Source organism: Aquarana catesbeiana, linkage group LG01 (assembly GCF_042186555.1).
Source record: "Aquarana catesbeiana isolate 2022-GZ linkage group LG01, ASM4218655v1, whole genome shotgun sequence".
NCBI classification, from domain to species: Eukaryota; Metazoa; Chordata; class Amphibia; order Anura; family Ranidae; genus Aquarana; species Aquarana catesbeiana.
In genome coordinates, this window is record NC_133324.1 from 654,702,372 (window position 1) to 654,725,665 (window position 23,294).

The window sequence follows — 23,294 nt, forward strand, 5'->3', positions numbered from 1 at the left end:
TCATTGTTAGTATATCATCCATAATACACACACGTCTTACTTCCCTGCTCACTAATGTGGAAAAAATAGAAGGGACAAAATACAGATCAGTTTTTTCACACACATATACACATATAAGTGCATCCAGAAAGTATTCACAGCGCTTCACTTTTTCCATATTTTGTTATATTACAGCCTTATTCCAAAATTGATTAAATTCATTATTTTCCTCAAAATTGTACAAATAATTCCCCATAATGACAACGGGAAAGAAGTTTGTTTACAATCTTTGCAATTTTATTAAAAATTATTTAAAAAAACACATGTACATAAGGAATTCACAGCCTTTGCTCAATACTTTGTTGAAGCACCTTTGGCACCAATTACAGCCTTGAGTCTTTTTGAGTATGATGCTACAAGCTTGGCACACATATATTTGGGCAGTTTCTCCCATTCTTCTTTGCAGGACCTCTCAACCTCCATCAGCGTGGATTGGGAGCGTTGGTGCACAGCCATTTACTGATCTCTCTAGAGATGTTTAATCAGGTTCAAGTTTGAGCTCTGGCTGGGCCACTCAAGGGAAAAAGGGTAAAGAAACTGCGCTAAGAGGATGAAAAACACACAAAATTCTAAAACATGATGCAAGCTGCAATTCTCCTGTATAACATAAACACAGTAGGCATAAATCAGAAGAAAAATAGAATCGTGCTAAGCCTATAAGCAATCAGTAGTTAGTAAGTGCATAAATTCAAAATCGGTGAAAAAGTCCACCAGTGCTCAAATAATAATATAGTCCATCAATATGTGCGATGGCGTCTCCAAACGCTGTCAAATTATGTGCTGAATCTATCACCAGATAGAAGAAATCACTTCTTACCAGCTTACCACGATCCCCCGTTACAGAGGATCAAGGAGAACATTTGTAGTATAAACACAGCCCGGTTTTAGCACACAGTAAGCACGTTCAGTTATCCTCAAGCCGCCTCTCATAGGCTCAGACCGGTGGATGGATGGACGTGGTACATAAAAGATAAAGGCTCCAAAAATAGTGTAAAATCTTTTACATTTATTAAAACTTTAAAATACAAAGTGTTGCACTTACAATGTTAGCGTCAATATAAGCCTTAAGTCTGATGTTCCGGCTGGCGCACAGACAAACCCGTCCTTCCGGAAAACGAGATGTAAACACGAGGTGATGTCAGCTTGTCGCTCCGCTCCGTTGCTGTGAATGTCCTTGAGTGGTTGGGCCACTCAAGGACATGCACAGAGTTGTCCCGTAGCCACACCTTTGTTATCTTGGCTGTGTGCTTAGGGTCATTGTCCAGCAGTCTGAGGTCCAGAGCACTCTAGAGCAGGTTTTCACCTAGGATGTTTCTGTACATTGCTGCATTCATCTTTCCCTCGATCCTGACTAGTTTCCCAGTTCCTGCCACTGAAAAACATCCCCATAGCATGACCCTGCTACCACCATGCTTCACTGTAGGGATGGGATTGGCCAGGTGATGAGCGGTGCCTGGTTTCCTCCAGACATGACGCTTGCCATTCAGGCCAAGGAGTTCAATCTTTGTTTCATCAGACCAGAGAATTTTGTTTCTCATGGTCTCAGAGTCCTTCAGGTGCCTTTTGGCAAACTCCAGGTGCCTTTTACTGAAGAGTGACTTTGGTCTGGCCACTCTACCATACGGCCTGATTGGTGGAGTGCTGCAGAGAGGATTGTTCTTCTGGAAGATTCTCCTCTCTCCACAGAGAAACACTGGAGCTCTGTCAGAGTGACCATTGGGTTCTTGGTCACCTCCCTAAGGCCGTTCTACCTTGATTGCTCAGTTTGGCTGGGCAGCGCACTCTAGGAAGAGTCCTGGTGGTTCCAAACGGCTTCCATTTATGGATGATGGAGGCCACTGTGCTCATTGGGGCCTTCAATGCTGCAGAACATTTTCTGTACCCTTCCCCAGATCTGTGCCTTGATACAATCCTTTTTCAGAGGTCTACAAAGACAATTCCTTGGACTTCATGGCTTGGTTTGTGCTCTGACATGCACTGTTAATTGTGGGACCTTAAATAGACAGGAGTGTGCCTTTCCAAATTATGTCCAATCAACTGAATTTACCACAGGTGGACTCCAATCAAGCTGTAGAAACATCTCAAGGATGACCAGTGGAAACAGGATGCACCTGAGCTCAATTTTGAGTGTCATGGCAAAGGCTGTGAATACTTATACATGTGATTTATTTCCTTTTTTATTTTTAATAAATTTGCAAAGATTTCAAACAAACTTCTCTCACGTTGTCATTATGGGGTATGGTTTGTAGAATTTTGAGGAAAATAATGAATTTAATCAATTTTGGAATAAGGCTGTAACATAACAAAATGTGGAAAAAGCGAAGCGCTGTGAATACTTTCCGGATGCACTGTATGTTCAGTAATTTAGAGCCATTATTACAAACATGGCCTCTAATAAATATACTGTACTTGTAAGGGGCCTTGTAAAAAGGCATGCCCATTCTTAACCAAAGTATACCAAATTACAAGCACAACTCTACAGATTACCAGACTGTCTCTAAATCCAAAATCTATCCATACTGTACAATAGATCCTATGACTTTAATATGTTTAAACCAAAATTATTCACGAAAGGACCCATTCACTGATGCCTGCACAGCATTTTGGGGTGTAGAGATGTGAGGCAGGGGGTGGAGTAATGCACATTTTTTAGCACTGCACAGATCCTTTTTTTTTCAGAACTTTAGATGAAGTATACAAAGTGAAATTTCACTCAGATCACAGCACAGCAGTGGGGTGTGCTATGTTGCATAATATCACACTGCTGTGGAATGCAGTGTAACACTGCATTCTGATCAGAACATGAAATCCAGAAAACTGTTTTCTGTGTGTGACAGCAGTTACCTGCATTTTTCCATGATGACTGAATGACACATAGGTTTGTCTTATTTGGTGCTCAATTGCAATAATTAAACAATACAAATAAAAAACACTGTCTCTGCTTATTTGGAGAGCTATCCCTTCCAATTATTATTATAATATATATATATATATATATATATATATATATATATATATATATATATATATATATATATATATATAAATAAAAGTAAATGGAAATGCATGTGCATGTTATAAACCTAGATTGTAAGTTAAAGTTATTGTGCATAATCAGACCCTTACTAAAGCTGGCCATATACTGCTCAAATTTTGCCCAATTACTGAAAATTCAGCTGCGGTCACTGTTTGGGTATTCTTACAACCACAGGTGCTAACTTTAAGAATATTATAGCTGGCAGCAGGAAATGTATCCAACCATGCGGTTTAGCTTGAATGGGGCAATCTTTATGGGCATGGCCAGCTTAACTTATTTTTTGACAATATTACCCTTTGTGCTCACTTCTTATATTTTTCATATGAATGATAATTAAAAAAATACTGACAAAATGACAAACTATAATACAAGTATGTATTTCATATTTTAGCATTACAGCCAACTTAATTTAGACAAATTGTTCAGGATACTGCTTTAAAATTACCGTAGTTCTTTTCTAGAACAGATTAAGTGATATAATTTAGTAGAAACTATATAACACATTTGAACGTTAAATAAACATGTAGCCACATTATAGAATTCAATTGTTTGCATATTATTATCAAGCAGTAAATGCCTAGTAAATAAGCTTTCACTGGCTTCTGTAATTGCAGCCACTGTTGAGCAACTCTCAATCATCCCCGCAAAGTTGTATTTTTCTCAGGGAGCTCAGTTCCAACTGATATGTCTACATTCAAAACTTCTGCTGTGATTGAGGATGACTTACTCTATAGTGCACGCAGCTATGAAGATCAGTAGGGCATGTTTTAAATCTGAATTACTGATTGAAATAATATGTAAATATGTGATTGTTCATAGCCTTTCCATAGTTACACTGATGGGTTAGTCTGGCCAAAACCGTTATTTCCATTTTTAGTAGGTGTTGGAAGGTTAAACCACCTCAATTTCCTTAATCTCATCTCTGTAAAACAGTGTAAGAAACTAGAAGCCTACATGCACTTTTGTATAAAGAAAATAAAAACGACTTTATTCAAAGTAGTGTACAACAACCATTTGGAGCTTTAAAAGCATTGCACACGTTCAAATGTTCAGCATCGTGAGCTCTCCATTAATTGCTTTGCTTGCTTGTGACTGAGATCAAATTAGTATTTAGCTCTCACCTGCAGAGCACTAGACTGAGAGACCCAAGGATTAAAGGATATACAGTTTCTTCAGAGGAAATGTCAATTCTCACACTACAGACAGAGGTGATGCATTAACGTTTGCAGAGCCATGCTGCAAGCCTCATTTTTTAACACAAACTTCTGACAAAGGAATGTGAAGATGTACTCTACTATAGACTGCGCATACAGGGCAACAAATTTAACCATGAAATTATATGATCATTGCACACTTTATGTAGGAAAAATCCACAAGGTGAAGGTAGGAAGGCTTATAATGCCTTAAAAGAGATTGGAATGTAAAATGAATGTGTCAAAGTTGAGATACAATGCCCAGGCTCCCACAGTCAGATAAGCGGTTTTAAATGTGAATGCATTATCACTTTTTACTTTTCATATTAAACTAGAACTCTACGCTACACTGCCGGCATGTGATGATATTTCTTTGTAATATGTAAGCAACTTCGATTAAGAAAAAAAAAAAAAAAATATATATATATATATATATATATATTTTTCCAAAAGGTGTTTAGTACCAGCACATCTCTTATGGATTTTATTGGTTAGATATCTGTATTGATGCTTGATCGGTGCACCTGCAGTGGCTTTTATGGTGGGTTTTCATTATCTCTGTTTGATTGCCAACTTATTTTAAATTATAGGAAATGCAAGAGAAGGTGCTAAAATGTACAAAGGTCATTATATACACCCAAAGGTGGAATACAAATGTCATTCTCTAAGGCTTCATGTACATGGGACGTTTTTACAACCTCTCCTGAATGACTTGACAGATAGTAACCTGCATTTAAAACATCCGTTTTGCCGCGTTTAGCGGCGTTTTGCCATGTTTGAGATTTGAAGCATTTTAAAATAAAATACAAATTTTTTTTTTTTTTTCATAATAGGCAAAAATGAAAAACGCCTGTAAACTAAACGTGGCTAAATGCGAGTTACCGTGTTTAGCCAAGTTTAGAAGCGTTTGGCGCTTGAAATGCCTCTAAACTCAGCTTCTGAACACATTTTTTTGCATTCCAAAAAAGCCTCTAAACTCAACTGCCTAGAAACCACTATAAATGACCCTGTGTATATGTACTGATAAGATAACAGAGGAGAGTTCAGGAGCAGTTGAAGAAAATGCCCAACTGCTCCTAAACGTCCGTTTACTAGCAGCAGTGTACATGAGGCCTAACACTGTGACTGATATATTATGAAGAGATATGTTTAAAATGTAGACAAAAATTATAGAACATGTTTGCTCAGTCGTGGATTATCCCTGAGAAGGCATCTCCGGATATCCAAAGAATGGATGACCTTTCCCTGATAGGATGTTGATTTGAAGGGATCTAGAGCAGAAATGGGCAAACATGGACTGCCTAGAAGGAGGCAACCATTAGCCCCCAGACATACATAAAAAAGCGAGCAGTCGGAAGAGGCCCAGACCACAGAATCCGAACATGGAGCAGCTATACTAAAGAAAAGATACTCCAAGTGAGGAGTTGGATTCAGCAATCCAGACATTTAGGATCCATCCAAAGTTCTGCAGAGTCTGCATTGTCTGGTGGACATTGGCCAGCAGAGCCTGTGCTAATTGTTCTCTCAGCAAGCAGTCAGCCAGACATCCCATGATGGGAACACCCTGCTAGTGGAGGAGGGCAAGAACAAATAAATCAAAGACTGGGAACAAAGAGTTTGCAGTTTCCCTTACAGAAGAAAAACTTTGGCTTGAACTATGTACAGAATCAAACCCAGGTACTCCAAGCGATGAATTGGATCCAGCACTGATTTTGGAAATTTAGTATCCATGCACAGTTCTGCAGTGTCTTCACTGTTCAGTGGACATTGGTCTGCACCAACTGTTCTCTCAGCTGGAGGTTATTTTGATATCCTACAAAAGAAACACCTTGAGTGCAGATCAGGTCACAGTCACAGTCTGTGAGTAGAGAGTTCATCCAAATTTATTAAAATTGGGCATTGCCTGGGAGTGTAATAGGGCTAACACAGGTAATAGTACCTGATGCACACACAAGGTGCTGATGACAGTCCAAATAGCCAGCACACCAATCCCAACACACACTTCCTGTAAAAATGACTATGCATCCAAGTGGGGCTGTAGCGACCAATGGCTGGAACCATGTCAAGTCAAAGCAAAAAATTTTTCTAAGCAAGACTAAGCAAAATTTGTCACCAGCGCACCAAAGATCTCTAGAGTGGGTCCAAAACTTTAATCAGCGATTACATGGATACAGTAGATGGCAACATTTCGGAGCCATGCAGGACCCCTTCATCAGGCAGGTGACGATGCCGTCACCTGCCTGATGAAGGGTTCTGCCTGGCTCCGAAATGTTGCCATCTACTGTATCCATGTGATCGCAGATTAAAGCTTTGGACCCACTCTAGAGATCTTTGGTGCGCTGGTGACATTTTTTGCTTAGTCTAAATAGTAGGACACCAAATGGAAATACCGTGGACTCACATCGAAATAAAGGAATGATCGACGTGCTGAAAAAAAATGGACATGCAAGTATGTGTCCTTGATGTCTACAGAGGCCAAGAAGTCCCCCTGATGGGCAGAGGCCCAGACCAATCTGGTGTAAATATTGGGCTCAAAAGACAGAGGACCTCAAATCCAGGACAGGCTTGTCAACTGCATCTGGCATTGTTAGATGATCCTCCATCCAGGTACCAAACAAGTCCGACCCTGCATAGCCTCAGATCAGATGAGATTGGGCAATTTAATGCTGATGTGGTCAAAGGCTACATTTTTTCTAAATTCTGGAGCTGTAAAATCCTTGGAAGAAAACCCTGAAACTGTTATGCCACATGAACTGGGATAAGAATGCCTTTCTTTCAAATAATTTACATTGACCGCGTTAAAAGGGAAAACAATATCCTGGGAGGGGGCGGAGAATAGAACCCTATTTGTAGCCTCCTCCCGTACCTAGGTATACTGGATGCTGCCTACTGCAGCATCCACAAAAAGTGACAGACACCCCCCCAATATGAAAAACAAGAAGGTATCTTAACTTGAAGAAGAGAGCCTGTGGGTTAAGATCTAGCCTTAGTGACTGAACGCTGGGAGTAGTGAAAGGATGTCTTCTTAGCCTCTGTTGGGGATGGGCACTCCCTGATAGAGGCCTGGGTTTGTTCTGGTGGGGGAGATAAAAACTAACTACCAGTGGCAACCTGGATGAAGTTGCCTGAATCAGTTCTAAAGTTGCACTGTCCCTTCGAACGGCTTGCGTAGTAAATGTTTACTGTATGCTTGCTCTGCAATTCAGCGCTTCCATCAAAGAGTTCTCCAAGCATTTACTAACATGAGGTTCATACAGAAAAATAGACAGGAGAATCCACATTAACTCAAAATGTTCCCTGAGATAGGATGAATGTGAAGTAGGACTGGATGTGTTCCATGAGTTTAGTCTGTAGGCTTGGAAAAAAAAATGTTTTTTTATGCATCCCAAACACCTGTCCACAGGCAAATCCTCACCCTAATCATTGCAGTGTTATAGCAGAACCAGTCTCCAGATCAAAAGAGGAAACAGTACACATAATAACTAAAGATTTACCAGAGAGCATTGGACTGAGAATGTGTACAAGATGTAAACAGTATATAGGATGTCTATCAGTGTTTGTCCAGAATAAAAAGAAGGAACACATGCATGAGAAAACTCTAACGGTGCTAAGACCCCTAGGGAGCTCTATAGAGGGAGCAGTATTAGCAGAAACTACAGACTGCTCTTCCATGTGCAAGTTAGTCACTGCATCAACAGAGTCAAAATGGTTCTCCCTCAACCTGGGCATTATGACTTTAGAGGGAAAGTCATCCAACAATCTACTATCTTGAGAAAGGACCACACCCTGCTCTTGCACATCACTTAACATCCTGCCCTTAACCTGGAGGGAAACAGAGGAGAGCACACTGTCCAGCGAACCGAGGAGGCCGGAGCTGAGAAAAATTTAGGGTGACAGGATCTCCCTCCATAGCAAAAATCTAATCTATAAATGTTTATAGGACCCAGAACGCTCCATAGGTTAACTGCCTGCCACTAAGAACTTCCTTTTCCCCCCAAAGTAATCCACCTGCACCTCCTCCATCTAATTGCTCCTAAGAAACAACGGCAAGAGGGTTACTATTAGGAAAAAAGCAGCAGAACAAAGGGTCCAGCTTAATCCTCACTGGACTCATCATTGCTAAGGTGCCCCCACTGTGGGATCCTGTAACATAGCAGTACAGCTACATTAAAATAGAACCTTTCCATGTTGTTAGAATTAGCCATTACCAAAGAAATCAATATAACTAATGATTAAAGATTAGGCAGAAAATGGTGGCTTAGAGGAAGAGTCATGCCTGTCACACAAATAAGCCTTTGTAATAAAGGAGAGAAGGCAATTGTCTCAGCAAACCCCCCAGGATTCATTCATCTCCCTGGAAAGACCAGGTGTAAAGAACAACGCTGCACCCCAACCACTACTATAGTGTAAAAACTGCTGACCAGGGCAAAAAAAACACATCGTGCTAGGTAGGACTCATTTAAAACCCTGAATGCAGCAGTCAGTGCTGCTATCCCTTCCTCTGAATTTGCCATGATGTGGATGCTAGCAGCAATCTCCCCCTCTATGCTGTCTGTACAGTTAAGCCTTTGCCACAATCAGAAGTGCATAACCCCAGGCCGTCAACAGTGATGTCATGTCATACCAAATCGGGGATCACCAAAGGCTGCAATACTGAGCACCACAAAGCACTGCAGGCCCCTCACTACAAATCCAGGGGGGAGGAAGACAGGGCTTCCAAGCCAGGGGGCCTCAGGACTAAACCCCACAAGATCTGGGGGTCAAAATCCTGGAAAGGAGCAGAAGGGGCTCACTGAATATTGCAGAAAACCAAAGCCAAGAATGCCCAGAACATTTTGCAGCTCCTAGACATAGTGAAAACATGATGGTAATTTATAATTATCTTTAGGAAATACTGGTTTTATAATAACATAAACAAGACATTTTAAATTGCTGCACAGGTGATCTAGGACTCAGGTGCAGGCTGCCAGTCATTCAATGCTTTGTTTTTGTAGCTACATCATCTGGGCCCTGAAGGATGAACCTGAAGTTTCACAGCTAGGGCACATATGTAGTCTTAGTCTTTTTACAAAAAATATTGAACACTCTTTACCTAGATAATAAGCTTGGTAGATTTCAAACCATTAACAGTGAATCCAATATTTCTAGATTTCAGATTTCATTTTTCTAATCCAAGTTTCTATCAAAGCTTTAAAATGGTTGTAAACCTCAGACATGAAATATGAACAAAGCATATCCCTCTATACGGTGTACTTGTCTCAATTAAGAGCACTAAGTGTCATATCTGTCTGTTGACTCATTCCTCTGCTATCTGCATGAATCACTTCTGACAAGTTTTCCTTGCCTCCAAGAGGAACTTCCAGCTGATTGACAGCCTCAGCTCTGTCCCTGTGTGCTGTGTGAAGGGGAATGTGTCCCTTCCCTTCAATCAGCTCTCAGTGCTCTCCTTACTGAGCTCTGCAGGGTGTAACTTCAGCTCTCCGTCCCTTTTTTTCTGACAGCTCAGACAAGCTTTTTTAATTCTGGACTTTGAATGGGTGTAGAGAAGAGAATACTACACATTGCAGATAAACAGGTACAACTTTGTAGGAGGATTTGTTTAATTTCTGTGTATCACCTGGGGCTAGTCACTTCACTGGGTATATGTAAGGGTTTACAACCGCTTAAAATTTAAACTGTGTATGGATTTAGACATAATTTTAGTGTCATATGTTAAAGAGAAGAATATAAAAAAGATCACCTGTATATTTCTGACATGCCTATTGGTATATTGACACCATTATCTCTGTACTGCAATCGTCATATACTTATATAGATAGATATCATGCCTCTAGTAAAGATTTCACCAAACTTTTTATTTTCCTTTTTATTTAACTGTCATGACATATGTACGCTACCCAGTAAAATTCTGAGAGTATTCTAGAACTGTAAATAGAAAAATATGCATTTTTTCTAGAATGCAAATTAAAACTCTTACCGCTCTGGAGAGATGGTTTTCCTCCAGAAAGAACTCCACTCGGCAGCATCCCAGTAGGCGTGAGACCTTTCAAAGTCAACACACTTTCACTCTCTTCTCTGTTTTGAAAAAAAAAAACAATTTACGATTCATTATTGATATTTTACATCAGAAACTATGCCTCAGCTTATTGATTGGTGGGGAAACTTATCCTAGATAAACGCCCATTAGATACAATAAACACCATGCATGACAATAATTGAATTATGTACAGATCTACTGTGAATCAGGCTATAAAATCACCTTTGTTGGAACAAAAGTAAAACAGAAAATAACAGCCAAAACAAAGCAATTATTCTGATACCACACCAAAAAGTAAAAAAAAAAAAAAAGTTATATGTAACTATATATATATATATATATATATATATATATATATATATATATATATATATATATATAGTATGGCATGGGGTCAGTTATGTAATGCAATCACATAATTGGTGGACCATACCCAATAGCACCTCACCGTCCAAAGAAAGCAGCATAGTGCTTTAAACAGAACATTCTGGGTTAACTTGTACAATAACATCATGATAGCGGTATAAAAAACCTGTATTGAAGGATGTGGTGACTGCAACGTGGCTTCAAAATATAGCTCTAATTATATTTAGAAAGCCAGTTAAAGTGGACGATTTTCTGCAAACTGTATAAAGGGCACTTTGAAATGCAAATGCAATCTGAATAACTGAAGAGTTTTTTCCTGGCGTATCACATAAACATACAAACTCAGATAATGTAAGCATTGAAGTTTTTTGCTAATCAGCAGCAAGGGAAGTGTGGCCAGAAAAGCTGACCTATCATGGGTAAAAATTTCAACAAAAGGCATGAAATTATTCAACCATACTATATTGCATTTTTGTGGGTGGCATACTCTGCCACTGCCCATAAATATAAGAAATATTGTCCAAATCAACCAAAGAAAATTTATTTTTTATGACCACTGTTTAGATGAGTGTATGCTTATTGGTCTTGGCACTATATATACCCCAAGAAACATAAGCTATGTGTGTCATGGAATAGGCAAATGCAACACTGACAACCTGAAAATTGGCAATAGTAGACACAGGTAAAAGAACACCAAATATTATGCGTCACCAGGACTAAATTAATTACATTTGATAAGGTAAATTCTTAAGTTTAACAATGCAAAGATTCAAGTGTTGCTTGTAAAAATTGTTTAAGCATCAGGTCCTTCTCACAGTGCTTCAGACAGTTGGAAGAGCTCATTATTGCACACATGAATTTTCCAACATTTAAATGTCAATTGCATAAGGGTGAAGTGAGCAAGAAAATGAACAGATGTCCTGCTACCTGCTGCTTTTTATGAGGCATCTGCCCAGTCTATGGTCAACTTCAATAACACATCCAGTGCCAACAGTCGAACCACTGTTAAATTTTGTAAGTGTCTTTTTGATAGGGGGATAATGTAAATATTCACAATTGTTATTTGGTTGAAGACCAAAATGTTGGAGAGCATTCTCTATTTTGCCACCCATGCCACATTATATTGCCTGCATGGTGATATTTGTGACAGAAAAGGTATTGAAATACATTAAACTCATGGCTAAGTTCTACTGTACAGAATCTACAGATCACTAAATTGCAATGCAATTATTGACAGACTAGTCATCTTGTTTATTCTCAAAAAATAAGCCCCATTATAGATCAACAGTATGGTCTTAACCAGGAAGTGCTGTTTAACGGCGTTTCCTCTATATGCGCTGACAAGGCGAAGATAGAGGTGAGCCAGAGGCTCAACTGACAGGGGGATCTGCGCTGATAATCAGCGCATCGATTATCATTGCAGACCCATCAAGGATGCCCACCAGGGATGCCACTCTGTGCCCATCAGAAATGGCAACCCGTGGCCATCAGGGATGCCTATCAGTGCCAATTAGGGAATGCCAATCAGTGCCAATTAGGAATGCCAATCAGTGTCCATCAGTAATACCTGTCAGTGCCTGCTCATCAGTGCTGTCTATCATTGCCATCTATCAGTGCCCATCATTGCTCAGTGCCACCCATTAGTGCCGTCTATCAGTGCCGCCTATCAGTGATGCATATTAGTGCCTCATCATCAGTGCCCATCAGTGCAACCTCATCCGCGCCCGTCAGTGAAGCCTCTTCAGTTCCCGTAAGTGCAGCCTCATCAGTGACCCGTCAGTGAATGAGAAATCGTACTTATTTACATTTAAATTTTCTAACAAAGAAAAAAATGTTTTTATCTTAGCATCTTAGCAACAAATAAAAAACCCAGTGGTGATCAAATATCACCAAAAGAAAGCTCTATTTGTAGTGAAAAAATGCTAAAAGTTTCCCATGGGTACAGAGTTGCATGATTGCGCAATTTTCATTCAAAATGCGACAGCGCTGAAAGTCAAGGCAACAATAGCTGAATTCTGGCTAGCTGTTATAAATTACTGCACTTTGGGGTTGATTTACTAGACAAATAGACTGTGCACTTTGAAAGTGTATTTGTACTCATTTTCTCCAAAGCTTAGTGAATGTGGTGAAGCTTTGCCGATCATCATCATCCAGTCATGTGCAAGCAAAAATGGTGCTTTTTTAAAAATTTACCTTGCCCCTGTTTGGGTATTCTTTACACAGCTTCACCACTTTTTCACCAAGCTCTGGGGAAAATTACTGCACAGTCTAGTATCCTTTAGTAAATCAACCCTGTTGTCTAACTGAATAAGTATGACATCTGTACCACCAGTTTTGTGGATATTGTACGTAATCTGGGGTTACAATATACTATAGTACAGGGGTCCCCAACCACCGGGCCATGGCCCACTACTGAGTGCAGCGAGCTGGATGACAGAGCAGGAGAGCCGATGGGCGAGCAGGATGACAGAGCCGGAAAGCCGGCGGGCGTGCAGCATGACAGAGCCAAAGAGCCGGCGGGCGGACGAGAGAGCAGAGAGATAACCAACTCTCACCGTTCCACTCTGCATCACCGCTGTTCCTCATTGTGCAGCTGCGGGCAGCAGAGAGATTACATCATCTCTCACTGCCCAACCTCCCTCTGGGACCCAGTCAATGCACATGTTCTGCATCTGGTGGCAGGTGATATGGCAAGTGACAATCCGCATTTGATGGCAGGCGATGTGACAATTCATATCTAGTGGTAGGTGACGTGGCAAGTAACAAGCTGCATCTGGTGGCAGGCGACATGGCAAGTGACAAGCCACATCTGGTGGCAGGTGACGTGGCAAGTGACATGTTGCATCTGGTGGCAGGCGACGTGGCAAGTGACAATTTGCATCTGGTGGCAGGTGACGTGGCAAGTGACAAGCTGCATCTTATGGCAGGTGACGTGACAAACTACATCTGGTGGCAGGCGACGTGGAAAATGACAATCCGGATCTGGTGGCAGGTAACACGGCAAGTAACAAGCTGCATCTGGTGGCAGGCAACATGGCAAGTGACACGCTTAGGGCTCCCTCTGATTCTGCATTATGGTGAGTTGAACTATTTCATTTTATGTTACAATGCAATAATAGAAATAATGCACTTCAATCATCACGGCACAATGGTTGATATGGTGTCAGGATGATTGAAGCACCAACACCAGCCATTGCCCCAACAAACTGCCCCCGAAAACCCGCATCGCCAACCCCCCCCCCCCCGGGCCTTGGCATAATTTTCTTCTACGCAGCCTTTTCCTGGAGCCAAAAAGGTTGGGGACTGCTTCTATAGTATATCTGTTTTACAGCCAGAGCAAATAAGTTTCCCTGGTCCCTTACAATATTTAATAATGGAATTATATCATTTCTCTTGTCGTCACTTTTTGGCACTCAAACTGAAAAGGGCAATGTCAAAGAACTGGACATCACCAAAATCCTATCCCCTCTTTAGCCATCACAAACCAATCCCATCCAATGTACCAAATTATAAAGTGACATCAATTCTTTTTCTTGTGAACAATCACACATCTTGAAGCATGTGTGGCGTTGAATGTCCACAAGAGTATTAAACAATATAGGTCCTGCGGCTTCCTCTGCCATTTAAAAATGGCCACTATATTTGTCTTGTATTAGTGACGAATTTAAGATGCTTTTGAGATGTTCTCCCAAGTTGCTTCAGAATTTTTTGTCACCTTTTTTCACCTACCCTTGTAATGGTGATCATTGTGTATACTAGATCATACTATATTTGTGTAATTGTTAAGGTATCTGCTGCCTCGCCGCTATTTCTTGTTCCTGTTACAAAATAAAAAACTAGCGTACATTTACTAGTATGTATAAAATTCAGCAAAGGCACTGAAGTAGTAAAATGGCCGTTTTTATAGATTGGATATTTTTTACTGACCCAAAGAAAAATGGTGACTGATAACAAAAGATAACATTATGCAAACCTTTTTACTTTTAATGACAAGCTTTTTTTTCACAGTCCCCTTTTAATGATCTTCCACCCTGGTTCACATTAGTGCGATTTGACACATCAAAACGCATGTCAAATCCGCGGCAATTGCACCGTCCTAATCGGTGCGATGCCGCATCGATTTCAAAAAGGAGTTTCTGTACTACATTTTGCGATTTCGGGGTGCGATTTCCTTTGACACCTATGCAGAAACCCGCACAGATGTCTGTAAAATTGCAGCCGAAATCGGGACTGACATGCGGGAGTGAAATCGTGCGAGTTCAGCTGAGCTCAAACGGCTTCATTCCCGCAGCTCAGTGTGAACCTGGGCTCCAAGAGATCACTGTGTTCTACAAGCAAGAACAGACCACAACTGATTATAACCAGTGAAAACAGTACTAATTAAACATTTCATCCATGTGGAACCCTTGAACTTACATGGGCTTAAATCAAAGCTTTATTAGAGTGGTTGTAAACGCAAAAAAAAACCCTGCAAGACAAAGGCATAATGAACTCGTATGCATAGCATACAAGCTCATTATGAAATACTCACCTTAGATGGAAATCCCCGCAGCAGCTCCCAAACACTGCTCCGGCCGGCGACATCGCTCCTGGAGTTATTTCAGGGTATCGCGTGCACCGGCGCTGTAATTGGCCGGAGCCGCGATATCATCACTCCCGCGAATGCGGAGCCACCAGTAACGGCACGTCAGCTGAAGCAACGGCACGTGATGTCGGCACATGCTGATACAGTCGATATCTCCTAAATCATGCAGGTTTAGGAGATATCCATGGTAGCTACAGGTAAGCCTTTATTATAGGCTTACCTGTAGTAAAAAGTGGATTGTAAGGGTTTACAACCACTTTAATACTAATTACAATAACATTTTTTTTTTGTTTTGTTTTTTAACGAGTGGCACTTCCACGCAATGCTGTACGTATTTATATGTATGGCTAGATTCACAGCATGGAAGACGCAGCAGCTGAAAGCTATGTTTACACCTGTGATGATTGGAAGCCTGCTCTTGGCTCAGCTCCCAGAATAAATTGGAACATAATGCCAAGCGAGACCAAGGACCTAAAATAATTACTTGAAAGCACAGCAAGAGAGGCTCAGAGGAGAGTGACAGATAATCTCCCCGTGACCTCAAAGTAAAATGCACAGGTTATTGCTTACAAGATAGACACTGTGCTCAAAGAATCAGAAGGGCTTTGTAAAAAAAAAAAAAAAAAAAAAAGAAAAAAAGACAACACATATATGTATAGATGGAACTAAGCTTCACAGCTATTGTAGTTATGGATATAGTAAACAGAAAAATTATACCACAATTGACACTTCTTACATTGCTCGTATGAGTACTGTGCTACCAAGTTTGAAAAGTGTTTATTTCTAATACATTTAGGAAATATATTTCATCATGATATATTTTGTATAAAATGATTTTTTTTAATGCAGCCTCTTTTGTTTATGCTAGGGAAAGGAATTATTTTTCTCAAATATTGTTCATAAACTTAAAGAGAACATTTTGGCAAGGAATAAGTGACCGCAATTTAAAATTACATTCATGTCACAGAGCTGGCAAGTATCCAGCACATCCAACAGGCCAAGCCGTGCATTCACTTCCCCATAAGAATTGCTAAACCTCTTCCGACTATGAAGTTTTTATTTACATACAGTAGCTATGATGTCTGCTTGGTTGCAGGTTAGTAACATTGTTCCTGTGCAAATATGTAGACTGCACAGATGACCACAGGCACAAGACAGAAGTCAACAATTCATGCACAATCAGATTTATTTTACAGAGAGGGAAGGGGTAGGAGAAGAGAGGGGAAGGGAGGTGCCGATTGCAAAACTTGTATTAGAGAGAATGAAGCTTCAGTACCTGTTTTCTAACCTGTCCTATCAACTTTCCCCTTGAGAGCAGTTATCAGCCCCTGCTTACAGTCTTGAGATTGTTGCCTGAACTGGTCAGATCGGTCAGTTTTCTCATGATTGGCAAAGAATAATGAATACTGCCAACACAGGTGACATTCCTCTCTATTGCATGCAGAATAAAAAGATCATTCCTTTCCCTAAGGGTAGCAAACCTCTCTTATATTAACCCGAACTTTCCCATTTATTCTGAATGATTTTCAAAGAAGTCATATCTTTGGAGGCATTAAAGCCATATTTTGTCACATATACAGTATTTGCAGTGTGGACGTAAGCAACTAAAGAGTACGAGTTAGATGCATTTTATTTAGAAGGTTTAAGCCTAGCATTCGGAATGACAAAACTGTGCCACAGAGCATTTCTTGAAACATACAGTGAGCGTAATGCAAACTTGACCACTAAAATTAAAATGACCCAGAGCTTGCAACACTCAGTAAAAGATGCATCCTCACTTGCCAAGTAGCCTAGTCTAGTTGTCAATTTAACCTCAGTGTAAACAACAAGATATTTTTAAATAGGCTGATGATATGGCACAAATTTTTACTCCCCAGATCGTATACACTATATGTCCAAAAGTATGTGGACATCCCACCAAAATAATCAGTTTGAGTGCTTCCCATGAAAGGTACTGTTAATGCTACATTATACATATATTGTAGACAACTGTGCACTTCCAACCTTGTGGCAAAATTTTTCTGTTTCAGCACGACTGTGGCAAAAGTCAAGTCCATGAAGATTTTATTCCACATGCGTGGTGTAGAGGAATATGAGTGGCCTGCACAAAGCCCTAAACTCAGCAATAATGAACAACTTTGGGATGAACTGGAATGTTGATTGTAAGCCTTGTCTTCTAGTCCAACATCCTTATCTGAATTCACATATGCTCCTTTGGCCTAATGTGCACAAATTCCCACATGCAAATGCCAAAATCCTGCGGAAAGCCTGTTTTTGTGGCAAGGAAGGTTCCTCCCCATATTATTGTTCTTTCACTTTGCACTGCATTATTGAATGAGAGCATTAATATTTTAGGAACTAAGTCTGCACAGCTGTAAACCTAAAGGGACAAAAAGTTCTGATCTTTTTTAGAGTGACAAGTATGAAAAAGAGGATACAGTAGAGATTTCCCACCTCAGTACACTGAACACTCTTGCCATTTTCCCAATAGCTCGGATCTTGTTTCTGATTACTTCCTTACGAGCTGCAGCTGTTGCTCCTGTAATTAACACAATTACAACAACCGTCAATCTCACAAACCAAAGAACATGTGAATGTACACTACATGCATTATCTTATTAACAAATTTAGCTATGCATACGTGCAAAAGAAAAGAATATATGTACATACATTACACGTATTTTGGTTAAACAACATTATGGAATATAAATGATAATGGCTGGTCACTATATACTGACCAATGAACAAGCTGACAAAAAAATTGGGTAAATTATATTTTTAGAACATAGATTCTACATTTGGTTTTCAGCAACATGAATGTGGATATCACTGACACATACAAATGCTCGCTACACATTCATAACAGATTATGTCAACACCATTATTTTTTACACACAGTCTGAAAATCATTTTTTTTAAAGGGCATTGGAAAAAATAACAGTTTTGAAAGTTTTTTTTCCAGATCTTTAAGCACTGTCCCTGTTTAAAACCCCATGCCCCCTCTTTTGTTTGAATGTGGATATCATTGTATATTAAAGAATAATGCAACACTACCAAAAACAGTCCATTCAAAATGTCAAGCCCTTCAATAAATAATAATAATGAATAATAATAAATTGAGAAAATTAAATGAACACTACATACTACAAATTCCCTCTATTCCTTTCTCTGGATTGCTAGACTAATTTACAGCTATTGTCCGAAATGGTTTTAACTATTGCTTTTTAATAGGTTACAGTATATGTTACTTTACTAACATTTGTATACATTTTACTTGCATGCGGTGAGCTGAAACCTGAACAAATAGATGAATTGTTTGATCTCAATGTGACTATTTTCTCACTCATGGTAAATCTTTGGTATAGCTTGTGCTTTTACAGAATCTGATTACATGGTCTGCATGTTTGTTTTATAATGCAGCACTATTACCGTATATACTCGAGTATAAGCCAAGTTTTTCAGCACATTTTTTCGTGCTGAAAGTGCCCCCCTCGGCTTATACTCGAGTCAAGCACTTTTCTGCAGCAAAAAGTTTCATTTTCCGAACCGACTTTGGGGCCCCGTATCTCGGCGCCCCTTGGTGCTAGGAACCCCAAATTTGCTGTGCAAACCCAGGGGAACTAGTACCACAAAGCTGGAGTTCCCAGCACCAAGTGACCCTGAGATACGGGGCCCCAAAGTTAGTTCAGGAAATGTCATTCTCTGCTGCAGAAAAGTGCTTGACATTTTCTAAACCGAATTTGGGGCCCCGTATCTCGGGGCCAATTGGTGCTAGGAACCCCCAGCTTTGGATATGTTCCACTGGGTTTGTGCACCAAATTTGGAATTCCTAGCACCAAGTGGCCCCGAGATACAGGGCCCCAAAGTCGGTTCGGAAAATGTCATTCTCTGCTGCAGAAAAGTGCTTGACATTTTCTGAACCGATTTTTGGGGCCCTGTATCTCACGGCCACTTGGTGCTAGGAACCCCAGCTTTGGATATATTGTGGTGCTAGCTCCACTGGGTTTGCACACCAAATTTGGGGTGCCTAGCACTAAGTGGCCCCAAAATACGGGGCCCCAAATTTGGTCAATTGTGTCCATCTGCAGCAATGTCATTTCGGGACCTTTTAGGTCCAGAGACCCCAAATTTTGTCTGCAGCTAGGGGGCATCTAGGAAACCTTAACTACCAAGTTTGAAGTTCGGGGGACCTATGGCTGCAAATGGGCACAGTGAGGCATGCAAATGGGCACAGTGAGGCTGCAAATGGGCATTGTTGACCCTCTTTTCCACTTACAGTAGCTGCGCATTTCACACCCTAGGCTTATACTCGAGTCAATAAGTTTTCCCAGTTTTTTGTGGTAAAATTAGGTGCCTCGGCTTATATTCGGGTCAACTTATACTCGAGTATATACGGTATGTAAATTTTTTTGGTTGTTCTATGAACGCTGCTCATTGCGAGCATTATGATAGATACTCACTCCAGAGCTGTGTATTGCCATATACAGTGTACAGATGAATACACTGGCAGCATGGGGCATCACAGTCTCTATGGGCAGTGGGGTCCAGAGATATATATTTTTCATGAAAATGCGAACTTACCCTTTAAGGTATAGCGATGATTAACATATAAATTTACATTGTACTATTGTGCAAGACACCTGCCTGTCTTTTGGAAATGCAGTATTCTAAGAACAGTAAAGTAAATAATGGAAGAAAAAAACAGTTCTCACACTTGTCTTGTATGATTGTTATAGGGAGATTTCCTTTTGTGCTCTCACTACATCAGATAAAAGGCATCTCCTGCAGTGTCACAAAATCAGCATTTGATTCAAGTGACATGAATGAATTCAGGGTCGTTTGATAGCCAATTCAGACTTGTGTGTTGGAGATCAGTGATGTTAAATGGTTCTAACCAAATGTAAACTTTTTTAAAAATAGAATTCATGCCTTGCACTTCAAAAGGGCCTTGTGTATAAAAACTGAAAAAAAAAAAAAAAAAAAAATATATATATATATATATATATATATATATATATATATATATATATATATATATATATATATATATATATATATATATATATATATATATTTTGTCCCTAGACCCCTCGTACCAAATGCATATCTGCAAATATTCTTCTAATTGCCTTTCATGTTATAAAAGCTAATATTCACTCTCATTAAATGATGTGCGGGTTGAGCATATCTGTATAACTTTAAGATGGGGAAACAGTTGCTAGGTCAATGTCCCTAGGGAGCCCATGAGTCTGACTGTATGAAGAACACTAGTTTCTGATATAATACCCGCACCAATTAACATATCATTATAATATCTTCGATTGTATGTTCCAATGAGCAGGGCCCTCTGATTCCTACTGTATTAAATTGTATTGTAACTGTACTGTCTGCCCTTATATTGTAAAGCTCTGCGTAAACAGTTGGGGCTATATAAGTTCTGTATAACAATAATAATGTATTTATTATGTGGGAGAGACGTTTGTGCTCACAATTTTAGGCATTCCTGAGAGTAAATCAAGTTAAGAAAAAAAAAATGCATTTAGTCAAGCTTTTCCAAGTTTTTAGTCTTTCAATCGTTTTAACTTATAATGTGCAAGATTTCACAAATTTGATGTGTAAAAGTATACAGTTCTGATGACTGAATATTTAGTCTAATTTGTAGACCTGTACATTGTAATCAACATGGACAGGCAATACATTTGATATCGGAAGATCTATTCACACATGTTGGATTTGCAAGGCTGACCTTTTTTCCTCCACAGGAAAGGATTATGCCATACATTTTAGCATGCTATCAGAAACTGTGCTGTTAGTTGAAAAAGTGTATCAAATGCAGCTTTAAAAATGTGTCACCATCTCAAAATAAGTTGAAGCACAAAAAGTGCAAAGAACATAGGACCCATTAAGAAAACCACAAAAATTAGTGAAATGGGGGGGGGGGGGAGGGTTGAGTTAATTGAATTAAACTGGAGTACATAGAATCTGGTGCAGCTGTGCATAGTAACCAATCAGCTTCTAGGTTTTCTTGTCAAAGCTTAACTGAACAAGCTGATGTTAGAAGTTCATTGGTGGGTGACAAGCAAGTATGCGTAGGCTTCTCCCTTCTTAGGAGAAGTCCGTACCATGCTTGCTTGTCATCCACCAACACTGCAGAGTGATATGAAGAGAAACACTGCACTTCCAGATCAATGAGCGGGTGGGAGATACCAATGTTGGACTCTATTTGATCTATTTGTATCCACCTGTTGGCAGTTATTACCACTGTGTGGAACTGTCAAATGTGAGAGGGAAAGTTGCAAATTCCCTGCGATTTTAGATGCTGTTTTGTCACTTTGTGAGTATTTTATATAAGTATTTATAATTTTAAATTAAAGTGTTTCTCTATTGTGGGCATTTTCTCCTTGATGGCAACACTGAGGACTGATGAAAGGAGGATGAAGATGGAGGCAGCTCTCTGAGAGTATAATTAAAGAGGAGTTCCACCCGCCCCTTTAAAAATTAAAAGTCAGCAGCTACACATACTGTAGCTGCTGACTTTTAACATTAGGACACTTACCTGTCCTGGAGTCCAGCGATGTCGGCACCGTAGCCGATGTTTACATCGGCTGGTCGGGTGCTGCCACTGTTATTGCTGGTAAGGGAACCTGGCAGTGTAGCCTTTCGGCTTTGCAGCCGGGTCCCTACTGCGCAGGCGTGAAGCGTGCTGCGTTCTCTCATTGACCTGGCAGGAGGGGGGCTGAGCTGCTGACATACTTCGCCGCGGCCCCGTCTCTCGGAAGTGTGGACAGGGTACCTGTAAAAGACAGGTACCAGCACCCCCTCCCCCCAGAAAGGTGTCAAATGTGGCACTGGACGGGGGGGAGGGGGGTTGGGGAATCAGATAAGCGGAAGTTCCACTTTAGGCTGGATTCACACCTATGCATTTTTAGTGCTTTTTGCATTTTGCAGATTTGCACTACAGAACGTGTTCCATAGGAAACCATGTTAAATGGACTGCAGTGCATATCTGCAAATTCAAAAAGCACTAAAAATGCATAGGTGTGAATGCAGCCTTAGGGTGGAACTCTGCTTTAACTGCATTTAAAACCTTACAGACTTTCACAAGAATTCACATAGATACTATTTTTCAATAGTTTTTTTTACTCTTTTAATTATTTTAACATTTTGTTGTGAAACCTATTTCAAGCAATGTGAAAATAACACAGCAACATTTATTGTGAAGATCCCACTAATTTGAAAAGGGTTTCTGCTATGTTAGTAGCAGAAGATCTATCCCTAAAAGGAATCTGTCAAGAGAGGATAATGGAGGCTGCCATTACTGAACTCTACTTTTGAGATGCCATTTCCTTGGCTGTCATGCGGACCCTTTGACTTGAATGCTGGGTGAGTAACTGACAACTGGAACAAGTATAGATATAAGGAATTAAAACACCCATCTTTAGTCAGTGACCTAAAGTACAACACAACCAGGCAGCTAGAATTTTCAGAAAGTAGTTGGCAATGGCAGCCCCCATACTTCTTTCTTGGCATAGTCACTTTAAGTGGTAAGCAAACCTATTGTGGGAAAGTATAGACATTGGCAGTCGGAAGATGACTGCCAATGTAAAAGTTTTTATCTCTGCATTCATTGTTAAAGCGGAGTTCCACCCAAAAGTGGAACGTCCGCTTTAAGCACTCCTCCCCCCTTACATGCCACATTTGGCATGTAATTATTTTGGGGGGGGAGTGGGTGACTACTTTAGAGAGGGACTTCCTGTCCCACTTCCTCCTTCCACCTATGGGCTGCCCAGACTCCTCCTCCTCTCTCCTAGGCGGTCCCTCCCTCTCGGCAATCTTCTGGGACACGTGACAGGTCCCAGAAGATTGCCTGTCCACTGGGAGAGCGCAGTGCGCGCTCGGCTGTGATGCCGCAAGCTGTCACAGCTGGGTGCCCACAGTTCCAATGGATGCGCCAAGGAGAGGAGAGGGAGAGGAACGGGGCTCCGTGCGGCCGCATCGCTGGACCATGGAACAGGTGTATGTTTAATAAAAGTCATC

At 40.3% G+C, this 23,294-nt stretch overlaps 1 protein-coding gene across 2 annotated transcripts in view; it reads right to left on the bottom strand.

Annotated features, from left to right (window-relative positions):
* PPP3CA (protein phosphatase 3 catalytic subunit alpha) overlaps window positions 1-23,294 on the bottom strand; it is a 374,245-nt gene that overhangs the window by 7,877 nt on the left and 343,074 nt on the right. For both annotated transcript variants that reach the window (XM_073601573.1, XM_073601581.1), the window contains exons 11-12: window positions 17,712-17,796; window positions 10,247-10,344 (exon numbers count right to left, since the gene is read on the bottom strand). In XM_073601573.1, coding sequence (XP_073457674.1) covers window positions 10,247-10,344; window positions 17,712-17,796 — 183 coding nt within the window. The remainder of the gene's footprint in view (window positions 1-10,246; window positions 10,345-17,711; window positions 17,797-23,294) is intronic.